Source organism: Bos javanicus, chromosome 16 (genome assembly GCF_032452875.1).
Source record: "Bos javanicus breed banteng chromosome 16, ARS-OSU_banteng_1.0, whole genome shotgun sequence".
Taxonomy (NCBI): Eukaryota; Metazoa; Chordata; class Mammalia; order Artiodactyla; family Bovidae; genus Bos; species Bos javanicus.
Genome location: NC_083883.1, coordinates 7,838,198 through 7,855,876, shown reverse-complemented (window position 1 = coordinate 7,855,876; position 17,679 = coordinate 7,838,198). Strand labels below are relative to the sequence as shown.

The following is a 17,679-nucleotide window of genomic DNA, read 5'->3' as shown; positions in this document are numbered from 1 at the left end:
GAGATGTATTTCATTGTCCTGGGTAACATTAAATAACCTCACATTGATTAAACCCTGTAGTACACCCTCAAGGGAAATTGTCAAATAAAGCTCAGAGTGGAACTGATAATCTAGTGACCATGACTCTTGTTGTAAATCTCATGCATAGCTGGGTCAGAGACAGTCAGATTCACTCCATGCTTCCTCTCCACAATGAACTGTCCCACTAAAAGTGTGACTTCTGTGAGTGTGAACCGCCACTGACTCAGTGGACTTGCAAACATTGTTTGGAAAATCAAGCCTGGGAAATAATATTGCATGATTCATAATAGCTATTTGGAAAAGTAGTATTGACTTTAGCCCTCTAACAAGTGTTTGCTTTTAATTAAGAATAAAGTCTCCCAGACTTGTTAAGTACAATAGTTGAGACAGCACATCCTGCAGATGCAGTGATTTAGGAAGAAATCCAGAAGATAGTGTGTTTTACCAGAAACTATAAACAGAAAGCAGGGTCATGGGTCTCTGTCATTGAAAGCTGGCATGCACTGTAATGTTTCACATTTCCCCATTGGTTTGGTTATCACCAGTTAAATGCAGCCAATCTCTTTCATTGCCTTCCTGCTTGCCTCCTTGGTTGTACTTCATCCAGCAAAGAGGAGAATTCAAGAACAGCTCAGTCCATAGTTACTAACCTCTCTCATGTACACATTCCACCCCATGTCCCATCAAACAAACAAACAAGAAACCTGAGATCTTTGGAAGCAGCCTCTCCTCTGTCCTGATGGCCTTCTGTTTCCCTCTAGCTCCCCAGGAGCACCTGGTGTTGGAACTGTCCCAGGCCAGGGCTGAGGAGCCACCTCTGTGTCCCCTGGAGGTAAGCTCAACTGTCTGTGTCTCACAAAGACTGCTCCTTCACTTCTTTACGTTTCATTCAGTGAAATACAGTTATAGTAATCAGACAATGTATATTAGCACTTATGTATGCAATTCCTTGCTGGTGAAATATTGATGTTAAATCTGTTATCAACACAGACCTGATTCAAAAAGACACTAAAAATACCATCAATTACGACTGTAGGTACTTTCCTCAGTAGAATTTTTTCCTCCTCGAAACTGAAATATCTTAAGTAAAAGAGCCCAGCCTTTTCAACAAGGGTCCTCTCTGTTTTCTTTTGGAATGATTGATTTTTTTTAAAGTTTAGTTACCTGAGGAAAACAAAAAATCAGATAACATAACAGTTACTGCAGAGAAGACACGATTCTACCACCCTCACACTGTTTTCTTCTCTCTTACCACAGGCAGCCGGAGCAGCCAATGAACATGGTAAATATTCAGTGACCATCCCTCTGCTGAGGAACAGTTTAGCTGATGATTGTGGGGCTCTCTTGCCCGCTAGCTTTGCAGAGTCACCCTGATGCTGGATTCCTAACGGGAGTGAGGGTTGGGGGTTCTGAGAAGAGATTGATCTCAAATAAAGAACAGTGTCTGTGTTCTATGGTCCCTGGAAACAACCACATCTTTTAGATGATGTGACTGTGTGTAAATCAGGGTTGGGGGCCTTTGTGTAAGCCTGTGTGGTGTGATTCTTAAGGTGTGTGTATGTGTGTTTCCTCAGGACATGTTTCCCTCCTACACAGCACAAGTCAACTGTGAACTTTCTAAACACTTCTCATCACCACTGCACACTGACTATACATTACCTGATTCTTTCCTCAACTCAGTCTTTGCTCAAAAGCCAAAGTGAAAGTCACTCAGTTTGTGTCCAACTCTTTGAGGCCGCATGGACTAGAGTCCATGGAATTCTCTAGGCCGGAATCCTAGAGTGGGTAGTGTTTCCCTTCTCTGGTGGATCTTCCAAACCCAGGGATCGAATGGGGTGTCCAGCATTGCAGGTGTACACTTTAACAACTGAGCAATCAGGAAATCCATTCCTCAAACTAGCTTAATATTCATTTTCCTCAGGTGAAGATGGAAATGATACAAATGCCCAACATTCTTGACCTCGTAGTGAAAAAGCCAAACTGAGTACCTAGTGTTGATCCCAATTTGGCTCCTCTGGAGGAGTGACCTGCTCTTACCAGTCAGTCAAGTGATCCTCAGTCATGGGGCACCAGGGTCCCTACATCAATGTCCATCCCTGGAGGTACTAGTAGGTCCAGGAGTCCTGATCCTGCCCATCATTATAAGGTGGTCACCGTTTCAAGGAACCCAGGGTAACCATAGTTAGATTAATGCCAACTTTGGCACAGTCATTATTGGGAAAAGTAATCGGGACTCAGATCCTCTTGGTAAACTCACAGATTCTGAGTGTTGCATGACCTTTTGTAGAGTGGAAGTCGTATATGTTGGTGTTCCTGTCTTTGTTTATACAAGGACAAAAGCATATTCTCATCAGAGATGTATTTCATTGTACTGGGTAACATTACTGTAACCTCACATTGATTAAACCCTGTAGTACACACTCAAGGGAAGTTGTCAAATAAAGTTCACAGTGGAAAATGATAGTCTAGTGACCATGATCCTTGTTGTAAATCTCATGCACAGTGGGGTCAGAGAGAGTAACTTTCACTCCATGCTTCCTCTCCATAATGAACTGTCCCACTAATAGTATGACTTCTGTGAGTGTGAATAGCACTGACACAGTGGACATGCAAACATTGGAAAATCAAGCCTGGGAAATAACATCACATGATTGATAACAGCTGTTTGGAAAGGTAGTATTGAATTCAGTCTTCTAACAAGAGTTTGCCTTTAATCAAGAATAAAGTCTCCCAGACTTGGTAGGTACAATAGCTGGAACAGTGGATCCTGAGGCTTGAGTGATCTAGGAAGAAATCCAGAAGATAGGTGTGATGTACCAGAAGCTCTAAACAAGCAGGAGGGACATGCGTCTCTGTCACTGAAAGTTGGCATGCATTGTAATGTTTCACTTTTCCCCATCAGTTTGGTTATCACCAGTTAAATGCAGCCAATCTCTTTCATTGCCTTCCTGCTTGTCTCCTTTTTTTGCACTTCATCCAGCAAAGAGGAGGATTCAAGAACAATTCGGTTCATAGTTACTAACCTCTCTCATGTACACATTGCACCCCATGTCCCATCAAACAAACAAAAAAGAAGCCTGAGATCTTTGGAAGCAGCCTCTCATCTGTCCTGATGGCCTTCTGTTTCCCTCTAGCTCCCCAGGAGCACCTGGTGTTGGATCTGCCCCAGGCTGGGGCTGAGGAGCCGCCCCTGCATCCCTTGGAGGTAAGCTCAACTCTCTGTGTCTCACATAGACTGCTGCCTCACTTCTTTATGTTTTGTTCAGCGAAATACAGTTATAGTAATCAGACAATGTATATTAGCACTTATGTATGAAAGTCCTTGCTGGTGAAATATTGACGTTAAATCTGTTATAAACACAGCCCTGATTCAAAAGGACACTAAAAGTACTATCAGTTACTACTGTAGGCACTTTCCTAAGTAGAAATTTTTCCTCCTTGAAATTGAAAGATCTTAAATGAAAGAGCCCAGTCTTTTCAACAAGGGTCCTCTCTGTTTTATTTTGGAATGAATGATTTATTAAAGAGTTTAGTTACCTGAGGAAAACAAAAAAATCAGATAACATAAAAGTTACTGCAGAGAACACATGACGCTGCCACCCTCACACTGTTTTCTTTTCTCTAATCACAGGCAGCCGGAGCAGCCAATGAACATGGTAAATATTCAGCAACCGTCCCTCTGCTGAGGAACAATTTAGCTGATGATTGTGGGGCTCTCTTGCCAGCTAGCTTTGCAGAGTCACCCTGATGCTGGATTCCTATAATGGGAGTGAGGGTTGGGGGTTCTGAGAAAAGACTGATCTCACATTAAGAACAATGTCTGTGTTCTATGGTCCCTGGAAACAACCACATCTTTTAGATGATGTGAGTTTGTATGAATCAGGGTTGGGGGCCCATGTGTAAGCCCCTGTGATGTGATTCTTAAAGTGTGTGTATGTGTGTTTCCTCAGGAGATTTTTCCCCCTTACACAGCACAAGTCAACTGTGAACTTTCTAAACACTTCTCATCACCACTGCCCACTGATTATACATTACCTGATTGTTTCCTCAACTCAGCCATTCCTCAAGTTTCATTAATATTCATTTTCCTCAGATGAAGATGCTGCTGAGAAAAATGGCCCAAGCCCTTGTCCTCCTAAGTGGAAAAGCCAAACTTAGAACCTAGGGGGCTTCCAGTGTTTCTGGTCTGCACACCTCACCTGAACTAATCACTCATCCTTGAAATCCTAGTCATGAAACAAGGGGTCCCTGCATCTATGTTTATACCTGGAGCTACTATAAGCTCGAGGTCCAGACCGTGCCCATCATTATAAGGTTGGCACAGTGGTCCCAAAACCAGGGCAAGCAAAGTGGATTAACAGCTAACTTTGGCACAGTCATTATTGTGAAAGGCACCTTGGGGTTTGCATCCCCTGGTGAACTCACAGATTGTTAGAGTTTTGCGGCCTTGTGTAGCCAATGTTGGTCCTATCTCTTGGTGCTAGTGTCATGCTTAAACAAGGAATAAAGCAGATTATCATCAGGGAGATATTTCATTTTACTGGATGATATTACCACAAGCCCTACATTGATTAAACCTGGTAACACACACTCTAGGGAATGTGTCAAATAGATCTCACATTCGATTTTGATAGTTAGCCTCATGACTATGAGTCGTTGTAATCTCCTAAAGCGCTGGGTCACAGACAGTCAGCATTCACCCTTGGTTCCTCTCCATAATGAACTGTCCCATTAAATGTATCACTTCTCTCATTGTGGACAGCCACTGTCTCAGTGGACATGCAAATATTGTTTGGAAAGTGAAGACTGGGAAAAAATATCACATGATTGATAATAGATATTTGCAAAGGCAGGATTGAATTCAGTCCTCTAATAGAGCTTGCTTTTAATCAAGAACAAAATCTCACAGAAAACTTGTTCATTTCAATAGCTGCAACTTTGCATCCTGGGGAGGGAGTGATCTAGGAAGAAATCCTGGGCTGATTTAGCAGATGCTCCAAACAAGCAGGAGGGATGTTCATCTCTGTCATTTAAAGCTGGAATGCATTTTAGTGTTTCCTTTTCCCCCACTGTTTAGGTTATCATTAGATCACTTGTTAAAATGCAGAGGCTCTCTTTCATTTCTTTCCTGCTCCTCTCATTTATTCTCCTTCATCCAGCAAAGAGGATGATTCAACAGCAGCTTTGTCCATAGTTACTTACCCCTTCATGCATACACTTCACCCCTTGTCCCTATCAAAAAAAAAAAAAAAAGCTGAGTGACTGGTGAGTAGCCTCACCTGTGTCCTAAGAGCTACTCTGTCCCTCTAGCTCCCCAGGAAAACCTGGTGGAGGAACTGTGCTTTCTATAATCAGCTGTCCCACTAAACAGATGGCCCCTGTGAGTATGGGCAGCTACTGGCTCAGTGGGCATGTACACACTGTATAGAAAACGAATATTGATAGAAAAATACTATATTATTCATAATAGCTATTTTTAAATGGTAGGAATTCAATAATATAAAATCTTGTGTATTTGATTTTCTCTAAGACAAGTAATTAGTGAATTAATAGAATAGCATACTTTGCCCAGGATTGATTTCAGTCCTCTAACAGAGTTTACTTTAAATCAAGTGCAAAGTCTCATAGAAAACATGATGAACAGAGTAGCAGCAACTGTGGATCTCGGAGGAAGAGTGATCTGGGAAAAATCAGGAGACAGTGGCGATTTAGCAGGAGCTCAAATGGTGGGCTGCCGTCTATGGGGTCTCACAGAGTCTGACATACTGAAGTGACTTAGCAGCAGCAGCAGCAAACGAGCAGGAGGAGTCATGGGTCTCTTTCATTGAAGAGTACACACATTTTAGAGTTTTCCATTTTTTAGATTGAATATTTCATGTTGATTAGATTCCTCTAGCTAGAAAACCAAAGATGTGTTTTCATTTGCTTCCTCCTCTCCTTTACTTTCCTTCCTCCTCCAAGAGGATGGAGGAACACACATTCAGTCCATGCTTATTAACCTCCCACATCCATACACACCACCCCATGTCCACACAAAGAGAAAAAATCCTGCATGATTCCTCAGCCTCCTCTCTAGCATTCTAACAGCTACTCTGTGTCCCCTAGGTTTCACTGAGGACCTGCCAGTCAACCCAACTTGTGACAGGACCAAAGAGACTCCATGTGTCTCCAAGGAAAGTTCTTTTTTTTTTATTTTTATTTTTTTCTGGTCTGAGATAGAAATACTGTTTCATTTCTTTTTGAGTAGAATTCGGTTATGAGTCTTTGAAGGTGTTCATTTCAGATAGAGACGATTTCCTTGGTTGGGATAATGTAGAGTGAGATACTTATTACCAGATCATGATGCCTCAGTCCACAGGATATTAAAATTGTTAGCATCCATTACATCCTGTTGAGTACAGATTTCTCTCTCCTGCAGTCAGATTTCCTCTAAGAAAAGAATTCTGCAATTTCCAACCCAAACGATCTTAGAAGTTCCATCCTCCAGGCAAAGATCTTGCCTTTCATCCTGAGTATGTGTGTTTTGATATTGCTGAACTCCACCACTGTTCCTCATCAGGAACTGTCACTAAATGAACCAAAGAGTGTGCATCTATGTGATCTTATCCTCATAGTGTCTTCTCTTCTGTACTTGCAGGTGGCCCTTTCAGAATGTGAAAATGGTATGTATTGTAGAATCATTCACTTTGGGAGAAAAACTTTGTAGATGAGAAAGTTGGGGCTTTCTCTCCGGTTTTAGTGTAGAGGCCAAACTGATTCCAAATTCCTGCTGGCAATGAGTATAGGGGCCCTAGTGATAGAAAGTAATGTATAAGTAGAGCAATGTGGCTGATTACTATAGTTCCAGGAGGAAGCTGTACTATGGTTAATAGTGTAGGTTTGTGTCCATGGGACTGGGTGTGTCTCTGTGTGTAATGAATAGTGTGATTCTCCATGTGTCTGTGAATTTTCTGTCTTGTGCTTTCCTCGATATTTGTCACCTTAAACATCACTGTTACTGGTGTCAACTTCCCCCAAAAAAATTTCCCATCACCATGTACCATTAACGAGTATGTACATAAAAATTAAACCAAGTATACACATTCACTGTATCCATTGATTTTATACCAAGTGAACATCCAATACCCTGAAAGACAAATCTCATCACTACCCAGGAAAATGTTTACCCTGGAGTCTTTTTAATTTTTCTTGAATTTCTTCTTGGCTCTGCTGGGTCTTCATTGCTCTGCAGGGTTTTCTCTGCTTGTGGAGAATGAGGGCATCTCTCTAGTTGTGCGTAGGTGTATCACTTTAGCAGCGTCTTTTGTTGCAGAGCATGGCTTCTAGGGCTCTTGGGCTTCAGTAGTTTTGGAAGGTGGGCTCAGCACTTGTGGTTCCTGGGCTCTAGAACACGGCTCAGTCCTTGTGGTGCACTGACGGGTTTAGTTTCTCCAAAGCATTTGGAATCTTTCCAGACCAGGGATTGAGCTCGTATCTCCTGCATTAGCATGTAGATTCTTAAGCACTGAGGCACCAGTGAAGCCCTATACAATTCATAAAAAACAAAACTGTGTTTTAGTATCCCCCTCCTGGGCCAATTACACCTTCATTTAGTCATAAATCCCATTTCTTACTAGGTCTTATATCATTTTGTTTGGTCATGATTCATCTGCCATTTCCATCATTCAAACTCTTTCCTATTAGAGCCTCAGAATGAATCTTTCCCCTTCAATCATGGCCCCCAGTACTGGGGAGGCTCCTTCCTTCTGCAGGGATCCCTGGTGGTACCCACATGCCACACCCAGGTCTAGAGGAGTCTGAGAAAGGAGGAACTTAAAAGCATAGATGAAGTTCAAGCCAGCTTTGCCTCTTAAGCTTTGAAGTGTCCAGTCAGTCCTATTAATTCAGTGCGCTGTGTTGTTCAGCTTGTGTCTAGAACTTCTCCATCCTGCAACAAAAATTTTATAACCATTAAACAGATAATCCCTCTGTCAGCCACCTCCCAGTTCTTGGAACCACCCTTCCACTCTCTGCTTATCTGAATTTTCCTTTAGAAACCTCAGGTAAATGGAATTGTGCAGTATTTGTCCTTCATTGACTACCTTATTTCACTCTTACCAGTATCCTCGAACTTCATTCACAGTGCTGCGAATGACAAGGTATCCTTCATTATTAAATGCTGAAAGGCTTCCAGTGTATGTGTACACCCCATTTTCTTTTTATTTATCTGCCCGTAGACACTGGGTGGTTTTCTTGGATTTTGTGTACAATATGGCAATGGATATGTGATTGTAGATATCTCCTGAACATTCTCATTTTATCTTCTTTGGACATAAACTCAAAAGAGTGATTCCTGGATCTTATGATCAGTCTCTTAATAATATTTTGAGGGACTTCCAAACTGTTGCATAATGGCTATGTCATTTTACATTCTTACCAATAGGTACAAAATTTCCAGTTTGCTACACTGTTGCCAAAATCTTTTACATTCTTTTTAAAATACACAACCTGAAAGGTGGTTTGACGTGGTTTCCATTTCACTAATACTTACTGATGTTGAGGACTATTCCTATATATATTGATCACTTCTCTGTCTCCTATGAAAAAATATCTATTGAAGCCTTTACACATTTTTAAAAGTCAGTTATTTGCCTTTTGTTGTTTTGAAGCTGAGTTGTAGTAGTTGCTATATATTCTGGATATTGGCCCCTTATTCAGATGCAAAGTTTGCAGATACTTCCTCTCATTCCATCAGTAGCCTTTCTGTTGATTGTTGAAGAGACCATCTTTTCTTGATTTGTCATTTTAGAACCCTGGCAAAGATCATTTGGCCTCACATGTTTGAATTTATTCAAGATTCCCTCCTTATGATTCCTTGGTGTCTCTGCCTATTTTGCTGCAGGTGGAACACAGTTTTTGTTTTTTTTTTTTTTTTTATGCTTATCTTTTTGTTTTTTTTTTAAACTTTACATAATTGTATTAGTTTTGCCAAATATCAAAATGAATCCGCCACAGGTATACATGTGTTCCCCATCCTGAACCCTCCTCCCTCCTCCCTCCCCATACCATCCCTCTGGGCCGTCCTAGTGCACCAGCCCCAAGCATCCAGCATCGTGCATCGAACCTGGACTGGCAACTCGTTTCCTACATGATATTTTACATGTTTCATTGCCATTCTCCCAAATCTTCCCACTCTCTCCCTCTCCCACAGAGTCCATAAGACTGTTCTATACATCAGTGTCTCTTTTGCTGTCTCGTACACTGGGTTATTGTTACCCTCTTTCTAAATTCCATATATATGTGTTAGTATACTGTATTTATGTTTTTCCTTCTGGCTTACTTCACTCTGTATAATAGGCTCCAGTTTCATCCACCTCATTAGAGCTGATTCAAATGTATTCTTTTTAATGGCTGAGTAATACTCCATTGTGTATATGTACCACAGCTTTCTTATCCATTCATCTGCTGATGGACATCTAGGTTGCTTCCATGTCTTGGCTATTATAAACAGTGCTGCGATGAACATTTGGGTACACGTGTCTCTTTCCCTTCTGGTTTCCTCAGTGTGTATGCCCAGCAGTGGGGTTGCTGGATCATAAGGCAGTTCTATTTCCAGTTTTTTAAGGAATCTCCACACTGTTCTCCATAGTGGCTGTACTAGTTTTGACTACTGTGGCATTCTTACCTGTTTTGAATTCAGGAAGCCTGAAGACCCCATTGTCATTCTTTGCTCTTAAGATTAGTTTTGTTCTTTGGGTTTCTCTTTGGTTGCATAAATTTCAGTATTTGGGGATTTTTTTCTTTCCATTTTTATGAAAATGACATGAGACTTTGTGAGTGGTTTCAATATATATGTACATCACTTTTAGGAGTATAGGAAGGTCAACAACACTAAATGTTCCAGTCAATGAATATAGTATGGTATTCTGATTACTTGTCTCATCTTTCTTTCAAAAGCATTCTGTGGTTTTCAGTGCACAAATCTTTCACTTCCTAAGGGGCCTTTCGTGTTGCCTTGCTTGGGACCTCTAGAGTCAGGGATGGGAAAGATGGGCTTTTGAAGACTGTGAATGTCCCTTCCCTCCCTTCTGTACCTACTCTCTAGTTACTTGTCAGACAGGAGCTCTCGGCCATGCCCTTCACCACTGCCTACAAGTGAGCCCCCTACAGGGAATTTGCTTTGAATCTGAGTGTTCATCTTACTATTTTAATGTTCACAAGCACTCTCCCAATCCCTGGCCTAGGTTCAAGAGCCCCAGGTATACCTATATATGAATGATCTCATCAGGGCATCAAATTGTCTACAACAGAGAAAAACCTGAAGAGGCAATTAATTACCTTTTCCTTGTCTTTGGAGCTATGAGAGCTGAACTTTCCAATGTAGTAGGCAGTAGTCAGATCTCCCTATCTATAATTAACATATTTCAAACAATAATTAACATATTTTTAAAAAATCACAAAAAACACACATTTGTTGATCACAGTAGCCATATCTCCAGTGTGTCCATAACTGTTGGAATTTCAGCTTTGTAAGCTTGAATGTAAGAGCTATATTGGGCCTGTAGAAGTGTAAGGTTACAATGTGATTCTGTCAGCATCTCTCTCTCATATGACATTTTGCACTGGGATCGACATCTTGTTGAAAGGCTCTGACTCCACAAACACAGGGGAGGTCTGTGAACCTGGAAGAAAGACCAGGGCGATGCTGTGTGAGCCAAGCTGAGGAGGAGAAATGGGTGGGTCAACTTGTATAATAACTGTATTATTGCTCCTGGTTGTCTTTCTGCAGACTGCTTCCTGGAAAATATTAGCAACAGTGATGCAGAAGAGAACTCAGGTAGGGAACAACTCTCAGGTGGGGTTAACAGGGAGAGGGTTCCAGGACCACTTGAGTTACACTTAACTCTTAGGAGATGAAGGAAGGTGAATATCAACTGAGGAAGTAGAAGGAAATATGCGTAGACTTTTTATTTGTTCTTTTCATATTTTAATGATTTTATAGACCCATGTGATCATGTGCTATATCGTGCTGTGCTTCAAGACATCTCTTTTTGTTTGTCCATTTAAAAATCTCCTTTCCGACAAGACTACTCTTTCCTTGTCCTTTCACTGCTAAATGTGAAAGCTTGGCTTCTGGTCAATACCTGCAGGGTTTTATGTACAAGGAACTTTGGCTTTTTGTTTAAATTCTCCTATAATGGCCACATGCTATGGACACAAAATTCTCACGGTCACTTGACACTGGAGACCAAGTTCTGGCAGTGAGTGTCAGGTGGTGGGTGAGATGTGAACCCACCTCCCTCTGCATTTTCAGGACTTGTGGTTTCCCTTCATATTTGTCCTCACTGTTTGTTCCTTGTATGAAGGGTGCTCTCAGGGTTGGATGAGTCAAAGCTCATGTGCTCTGGTGTCCCTGCCTGGGCTGAGTCTCCTGGAGCTCATCTCAGCACCACACCTCCCCAAGGATGCTGTGTTGCATGAGAGCAGTCCATGTGCAGCTGCCCCTAGAGACCAGCATGTCCACAGATTCTAGAGACTGTGAAGGGGCTGCTGGCTTTCTTTACACATTTGCTCTAGCAGTCCTGCTGACCTGGTCTCCTGGGACTGACCAGACCTAGGTCAGAGACTCAGAGCAGCAGGACCCGGGGTGACTGCTCCCCTTAGAACCACTACTCCCTCCAGACCAAAGCTCCAGGTGGTTTGATCACCATCTTTGCACACTCCTCAACTCATTTGTTTACCTTTTATTTTTTTGTTTGTTTTGCATTTGAGCTTTGGGATTTTCTGATATATTTTGAGTATGAGCTCCTAATGTGATATATGGTTTGCAATTTTTCTGTAGGTTAACTTTTCATCCTACTGATTGTTGAAGAGACTACCCTTTCCCTATTTTGTTGTCTTAGAACCTTCATAAATTTTATTTCACCTTGTATCCATGAGTTTACTTGTTTGTTTGTTTTTTATTCTGGTATTTAGGGCTATGCATCTATTTCTATGTCAGTATCATACAGCTTTGATTCCAGTAACTTTGTAATGTGTTTTGAAGTCAAGAGGTGAGAAACTTTGATCTTTGTTCTCAAGATCAATTTGTCTATTTGGAGTTCTTTGTGGTTCCATACATATTTTTGGAATTGTTTTTTCTATTTCTATGAAAATGACATTAATATTTTGATTGGTGTTGCAATGAATCTTTACTTAGGTTTAGGTACTGCAGAAATGTCAATAGTACTAAGTCTCCAGTCTATGAGCATGGAATGTCATGTCAATTCCTCATCCTTGAGTCACTCTCTCAGTGTGGCGTGTAGCGTTCAGTGTGCTGTTCGTGTCTCTCTGAAGGCCCTGTATCCCTCCTTCCCTGATCTCAGAGTCAGTGGTGGAGGGATGGGCTTGTGAGGAGACACAGTGTCTCTCCCTTCCTCCTCACCTCTTCTCTGATGATATTCAGCACAGGTGCCCTGGGCCCTGTATCCATACCTGTCCCCTCAAGAGGAATACCTGCTGGGAATTCCTCTAAGATTTGGGTGTTGACATTGCTGTTTCAGTGTCCCAAAGGCTCATGAGTACCTGGGATGTGTGCATGAGCCCAGGAAATACCTAAAAATGAATCATCAAATCAAGCCAGTCGGATGCTCTACAGAAACTGTTGGGGTACAATTCACAGGCCTGCAAGTCCTGTGCTTATCTAGACTTGAGACCAAAGAAAGATCCCAGAGTTGACAGAGATATCAAAGGTTTAATAGATGGGATGATTTCCATGTCTGAAGTAAAAGGATCCTGGAGAGACACCCACTGTGGATAGCAGGGGACAGGCAGAAGACAGCAGCTGCAGCATTCTTCACTCGGGGGGATTGGGAGTCTACCAGTTACAGTGGGAATGAACAGCAGGTTGGCTCCTTGGTTAAATTGGTTACCATGGAAACCAGTAGAGCATCACATCCCTCTCTTAGCCCCTCAGGCTAAATACTTTCATGGGGCTGAAGTCTTGTCTTTGTTAATCTATCAGCAAACAGCCATCTTGAAATGGCCAGAAATTGCAGAGGAAATAATCAGGAGAGGGAAAATAACAGAGGGTTGGTAACATCCTATATATAGCCTTGCATGCTCAGTCACTCAGTTTTGTCTGACCCTTTGAGATCCCATGGACCCATATCCCACCAGGTTCCTCTGTCCATGTATTCTCCAGGGAAGAATATTAAAGTGGTTCACCATATCCTCCTCCAAAGCCTCTTCCCAACCCAGGGATTCAAACCATGTCTCCTCTATTGGCAGGCAGATTCTTTACTACTGAGCCACCTGGGAAGCCCTACACCCTCCCTTGTAACAAAGTCCCCTGGCATTCCAAAAACTATTCTACCACAATTTATCAGAAGTGTTAGAACAAGTGGTACTGATCTCAAGATTCATTCAATCTTCCCTGGTGACTCAGACAGTAAAGAATTCACCTGCAATGCAGGAGACCTGGATTTGAAACTTGGGTCAGGAAGATCCCCTAAAGAAGGAAATGACCACCCATTCCAGTGTTCTTGCCTGGAGAAATCCATGACAGAGGGGCCTGGTGGGCTACAGTTCATAGGGTCACAAATTGTTGAACATGACTCAGTGACTAAGCACATGCACGTGTATAAACGGATATAGTGGTTGTTGTGTGTTATAGTGTGGTAGCCACTAGCCAGATGTGACTGTTATAATTTGCTTAAAGGCATGTTTTACAGGTGTCAAAAACACTTGAAATTTCAGGTTGGTTAGCATGAAGGTGAGAAGTCTAATGGGCCTGTAGAAGTGAGAGGTTGGAATTCACTCTTTCACCGTCTGTATCTTTAGGTTTGCAACTGAGATCAGTATCTTATTGAAGGACTCTGACTGCACAGAGCACAGATGACTGCCATCTGCTATCCATGGTGAAGTGTCTTTCTAGTATCCTAGGAAAAAGTTCAGGGTGATGCTGTGAGAGCCAGCAGGGCCTCAACTGGGGCAAAAGTGGGTGGGTCGCTCATCTAATCACCTTGTTGCTCCTGGTTGTGTTCCTATGGAATGTGTTGTGGAGAGCATTTGGTGCAGTGATGAGGAAGGGGACACGGGCAGGAAACAATATTCAGTTGGGATCTGATGGGAGAGGCTTCCTGGAACTTTAGGGTTAAATACCCTGCTTGGAGCCTAAGGAAGGTGAACATGAAATTAGGAAGAAGGAACTCTGTGTACAGTTCTGACTTACTATTTTCATATTTTCATATGATAGAGAAATCGTGTCCTGGACTTGCATTGTGCTCTGTTTATAAACACCTTTTGTTCCTTTACTCTTCAAAAATTATTTTGCCCATAAGAGCTGCTCTTTTCTGCTTTTCCACTAGTATGGAAGCCTGGTCTCTGGTCAGCACATCTCGGGTATTGTGCACTGAAGTCTGTTTTCTATTTCATGTTGAACTATGATGGCCATATCCTAGTGGGCACAAAACTCTCATTGCCACTTGACACTGGAAACCTGGTACTTGTAGCGCACGTGAGGTAGTGTGTGAGATGTGAACTCTCTCCTCCTGAGCTTTCAGGACTTGTGACTTCCCCTCATGTTTTCCTTCACTGTTAATTCCTCATGTAGAGGTCGCTCCCAGGGGTGGATGAGTCACAGCACACAGGTCCTAGTGTCCCTCTCTGGACTCGGTCTCCTTGAGCTTAACACAGCCTCCACACCAGCCAACGCTGATGTGCTTCCACGTGAGAAGTCCACGTCCAGCTGCTCCTAGAGACCCTCCATGGCTGCAGATTCTAGACTCTGTGAAGGGGCCACGGGGCTTCTTCACACAGTTGCTTTCACAGCCCTGCTGACCTGCTCTCCTGGGATTGAGCAGTCCCAGGGCAGCAGGTCCTGGGGTCACTTCTGCTCTCATAACCCACTGCTGCATCCACAGAGTCCTGCCCCTTCTTCCCAGTCCCAGGCCTGCCCCATCCTCTGTCCTTTCCTTACACCTTCCCAGGTTTCATCCCTCCAATTTTCCAAGTCTCAGTGCAAACCCGGAAGCTACCAGGTGTTTATAGAGGACCCTTGCCACAGCATTCTGGCTAAATGAAACTGGAAGCGTTTGCCTCTGTCCTCTCTAAGGGTTTGGGAAACTTGAGGTGTTGCTCTGAACATTAAGCATCTCCCAGATACCTCAGGTCACCCCAGTCAACGGGAGAATCTCTGTTGTGTGGAATTTTTGTCCTTCCCTCCCACAGGGGTCAAAACACTCTCAGATCCATGCCAAGTCCTCCCTGGGAGGGATGGATTGGTTAATTCAATATGGGCTGATTGGAGATGTTGATCATACACCCATGGTCCTTCTTCCAATGTGCCCCTGTTGGAGAACTCTAGGGTTGGTGGAGGTTCAAGGAGGAAGGAAAGGACCAGGGACAAGAGGAGAGAAATGAGGAAAGAATAGAGAGGAAATAGTGGGAGAAAGAGGCAAGCGAGGTCATGGGCAGAGAAGCATGGAGACAGTGACCGCCTGGAGGAGGAACAGGTTGTCACGGCCTCATTTGTGGTCACATGTAGACAATTTGAGGGTGGCAACAGGATGTTGGAGGTCAGAGACCCACTTTTTCATTGCAGAGATGAAACTCTGAGGCCCTGGGAGGTCCTTGAGGCAAGTACACCAGGGGTCCCAACGCCAGGCTGTGAGGAGCACCAGGGTCCCCTGGTCATATCCTGACTCTAAGTCTCCCATTTGCTTTCCCACAGCCTCTCCATATGACTGCTGCCCTCAGACACCAGACGAGTACATGGCAGATGATGAAGATTCAGAGACAGTGAGCAAGAATACTGAGGTCATTTATTTCTTCTTCCATATCTTTCAAAAATTTTATCTTTCTCTGATCCATAGACTCTTCCTTGTAACCCTTCCCCATCTCCTCTTTCCAACTTTTTGTGATTAACCTTCTGGAGGACTTGGTGTCTTGTAGGCACTTAGGGTTCTGAAAGCTTATATAAAATCTATGAAATCTGTCTGCAGCCCTCTTCCCCCATTTTCTTAGCATTGCCCTGGCTCCTGACCTCACGTCTACACCCTTGAACCTGGCTTTGTCACCATGAGTGGCCTGAGCAGGAGTTGAGGCTGTAGTCAGCAGGGCTGGACCCACAAAGCTGAAGGAGCCCCATGAAGTCTGCACTGCCCTGAGCTACTCCATATGATTGCTTTCCTGCTCTGGGACCTGCCTGACTGATCTCTTCTTTCCAGATGTCAGACAACTCTCTAATCAGCTCTTTGGAGAATGGCAAAAATGTCATCAGTGATGATGAAAAAGACCAGGAGGAAGTGTGAACGTGGGGCCCGAGTTGAAAAGGTGAGGCAGACGAGGGCATGTGTCTCCATCATGACCCCAGCTCACTTGGTGCTTCAGAAACATGAGCAAAAACCCTGGGGTCTGCTGCTGAGTGTGACCACAAAAGTGGAGACAAGAGGGTGGTAACAATCCGCACTGATGAGTGGAGGATGCCCTTAGCACGTCTCCCCAGGGCACAGGTCCCATCCACAGACATCCCCGAGGTTGCTGGGCTGGCTCCTCCCGCAGCTCTTACATTTGCAGGGAGGCTGGGGGCACTGTGGGGCCACTGTGTGCAGTCCAGGAGCTGCTGTTCCAGCGTGTTCTTTTTGAAGATCCCCACTGGGGGCTTCCTCATCTCCCTCTGCAGGACCCAGCTCTGCCCTCCAACACCCCAAAGGCAGCAGGGGGAATCCCTAGTTCATCACCAGCTGCAGAGAGAGGTTCGGGTGGCCCCACCCTCCCCAGTCCTGGGCTCCCGGGAACAGAGTGAAAGAGACACGGGCGCCCAGAGCTCGTGCAGTCAGGGAGTCACCTGGCAGCTCTGCCTCCCTGTGTGTGCTCCCTGGCCCTGAGAGTCCCAGCGAGCCTGGGGGTGTCTGAGTCTGGGGTCCCTCAGGATCTGGAACCCTGGGGTCCTGGGTCAGCTCAGGTACCTTTTCTTAACCTGAAGTTAGTGGTTGTGTAGATTCTTCTGTGTATGTGTCCAATTTCAACTTAAGAATCACCAGAAATCAACTCAGTGCCGTGTGCACTTGGGATGGTGGTGCTGGTGGTAAAGAACCCACTTGCCAATGCAGGAGACACAGGAGACTCGGGTTCAACTTCTGGGTAGGGAAGATAGACTGGAGAAGGTAATGGCAACCCACTCCAGTATTCTTTCCTGGAGAATCCCAGTGACTGAGGAGCCTGGTGGGCTATCATCCATAAGGTTGCACAGACTCGAACATGACTGAAATGACTGAGCAGCATACTTGGGATAAGTGGCAGGATTTAACTTACTCATGTTCCTTTTTTTTTTTTTCCAATTCTGTCCTTAATAACATATCTTGTTTTATTACTGTTTAAAAAGCAGTGTCTTCTCTCAAGTTTTAATGTTGTAATATGCTAAACAAATAAAATGTACCTTTATATTATAACAACATAATAACAATTTAAAATCATAAACCTCAGGAGAGTTTGGCTGGGGGTTAGAAATGATTATTCAGGAAAATAGAGACCCTATGTGTCTGTCCATTTCCAATGCTCAGGTCTCAGGAGCAGTTGTATTGAGTGTAGGATGGGTGAACAGGTTCTCCTACCCACTGTGTCATCTGATCCCTGCTCCTCCCAGGGCCTAGAGGGAAGGGGGGCCCAAGCTTTTAGTCCTGAATCCGAGTCCCCTGT

The 17,679-nt window shown here is 43.6% G+C and overlaps 1 protein-coding gene across 7 annotated transcripts in view; it reads left to right on the top strand.

Moving 5' to 3' along the window:
- Window positions 1-17,679, top strand: part of LOC133227550 (fibrous sheath CABYR-binding protein-like) — a 513,720-nt gene that overhangs the window by 409,664 nt on the left and 86,377 nt on the right. For all 7 annotated transcript variants that reach the window (XM_061382151.1, XM_061382153.1, XM_061382152.1 and 4 more), the window contains exons 7-10: window positions 783-853; window positions 1,279-1,303; window positions 3,156-3,226; window positions 3,653-3,677. In XM_061382151.1, the coding sequence (XP_061238135.1) occupies window positions 783-853; window positions 1,279-1,303; window positions 3,156-3,226; window positions 3,653-3,677 (192 nt within the window). The remainder of the gene's footprint in view (window positions 1-782; window positions 854-1,278; window positions 1,304-3,155; window positions 3,227-3,652; window positions 3,678-17,679) is intronic.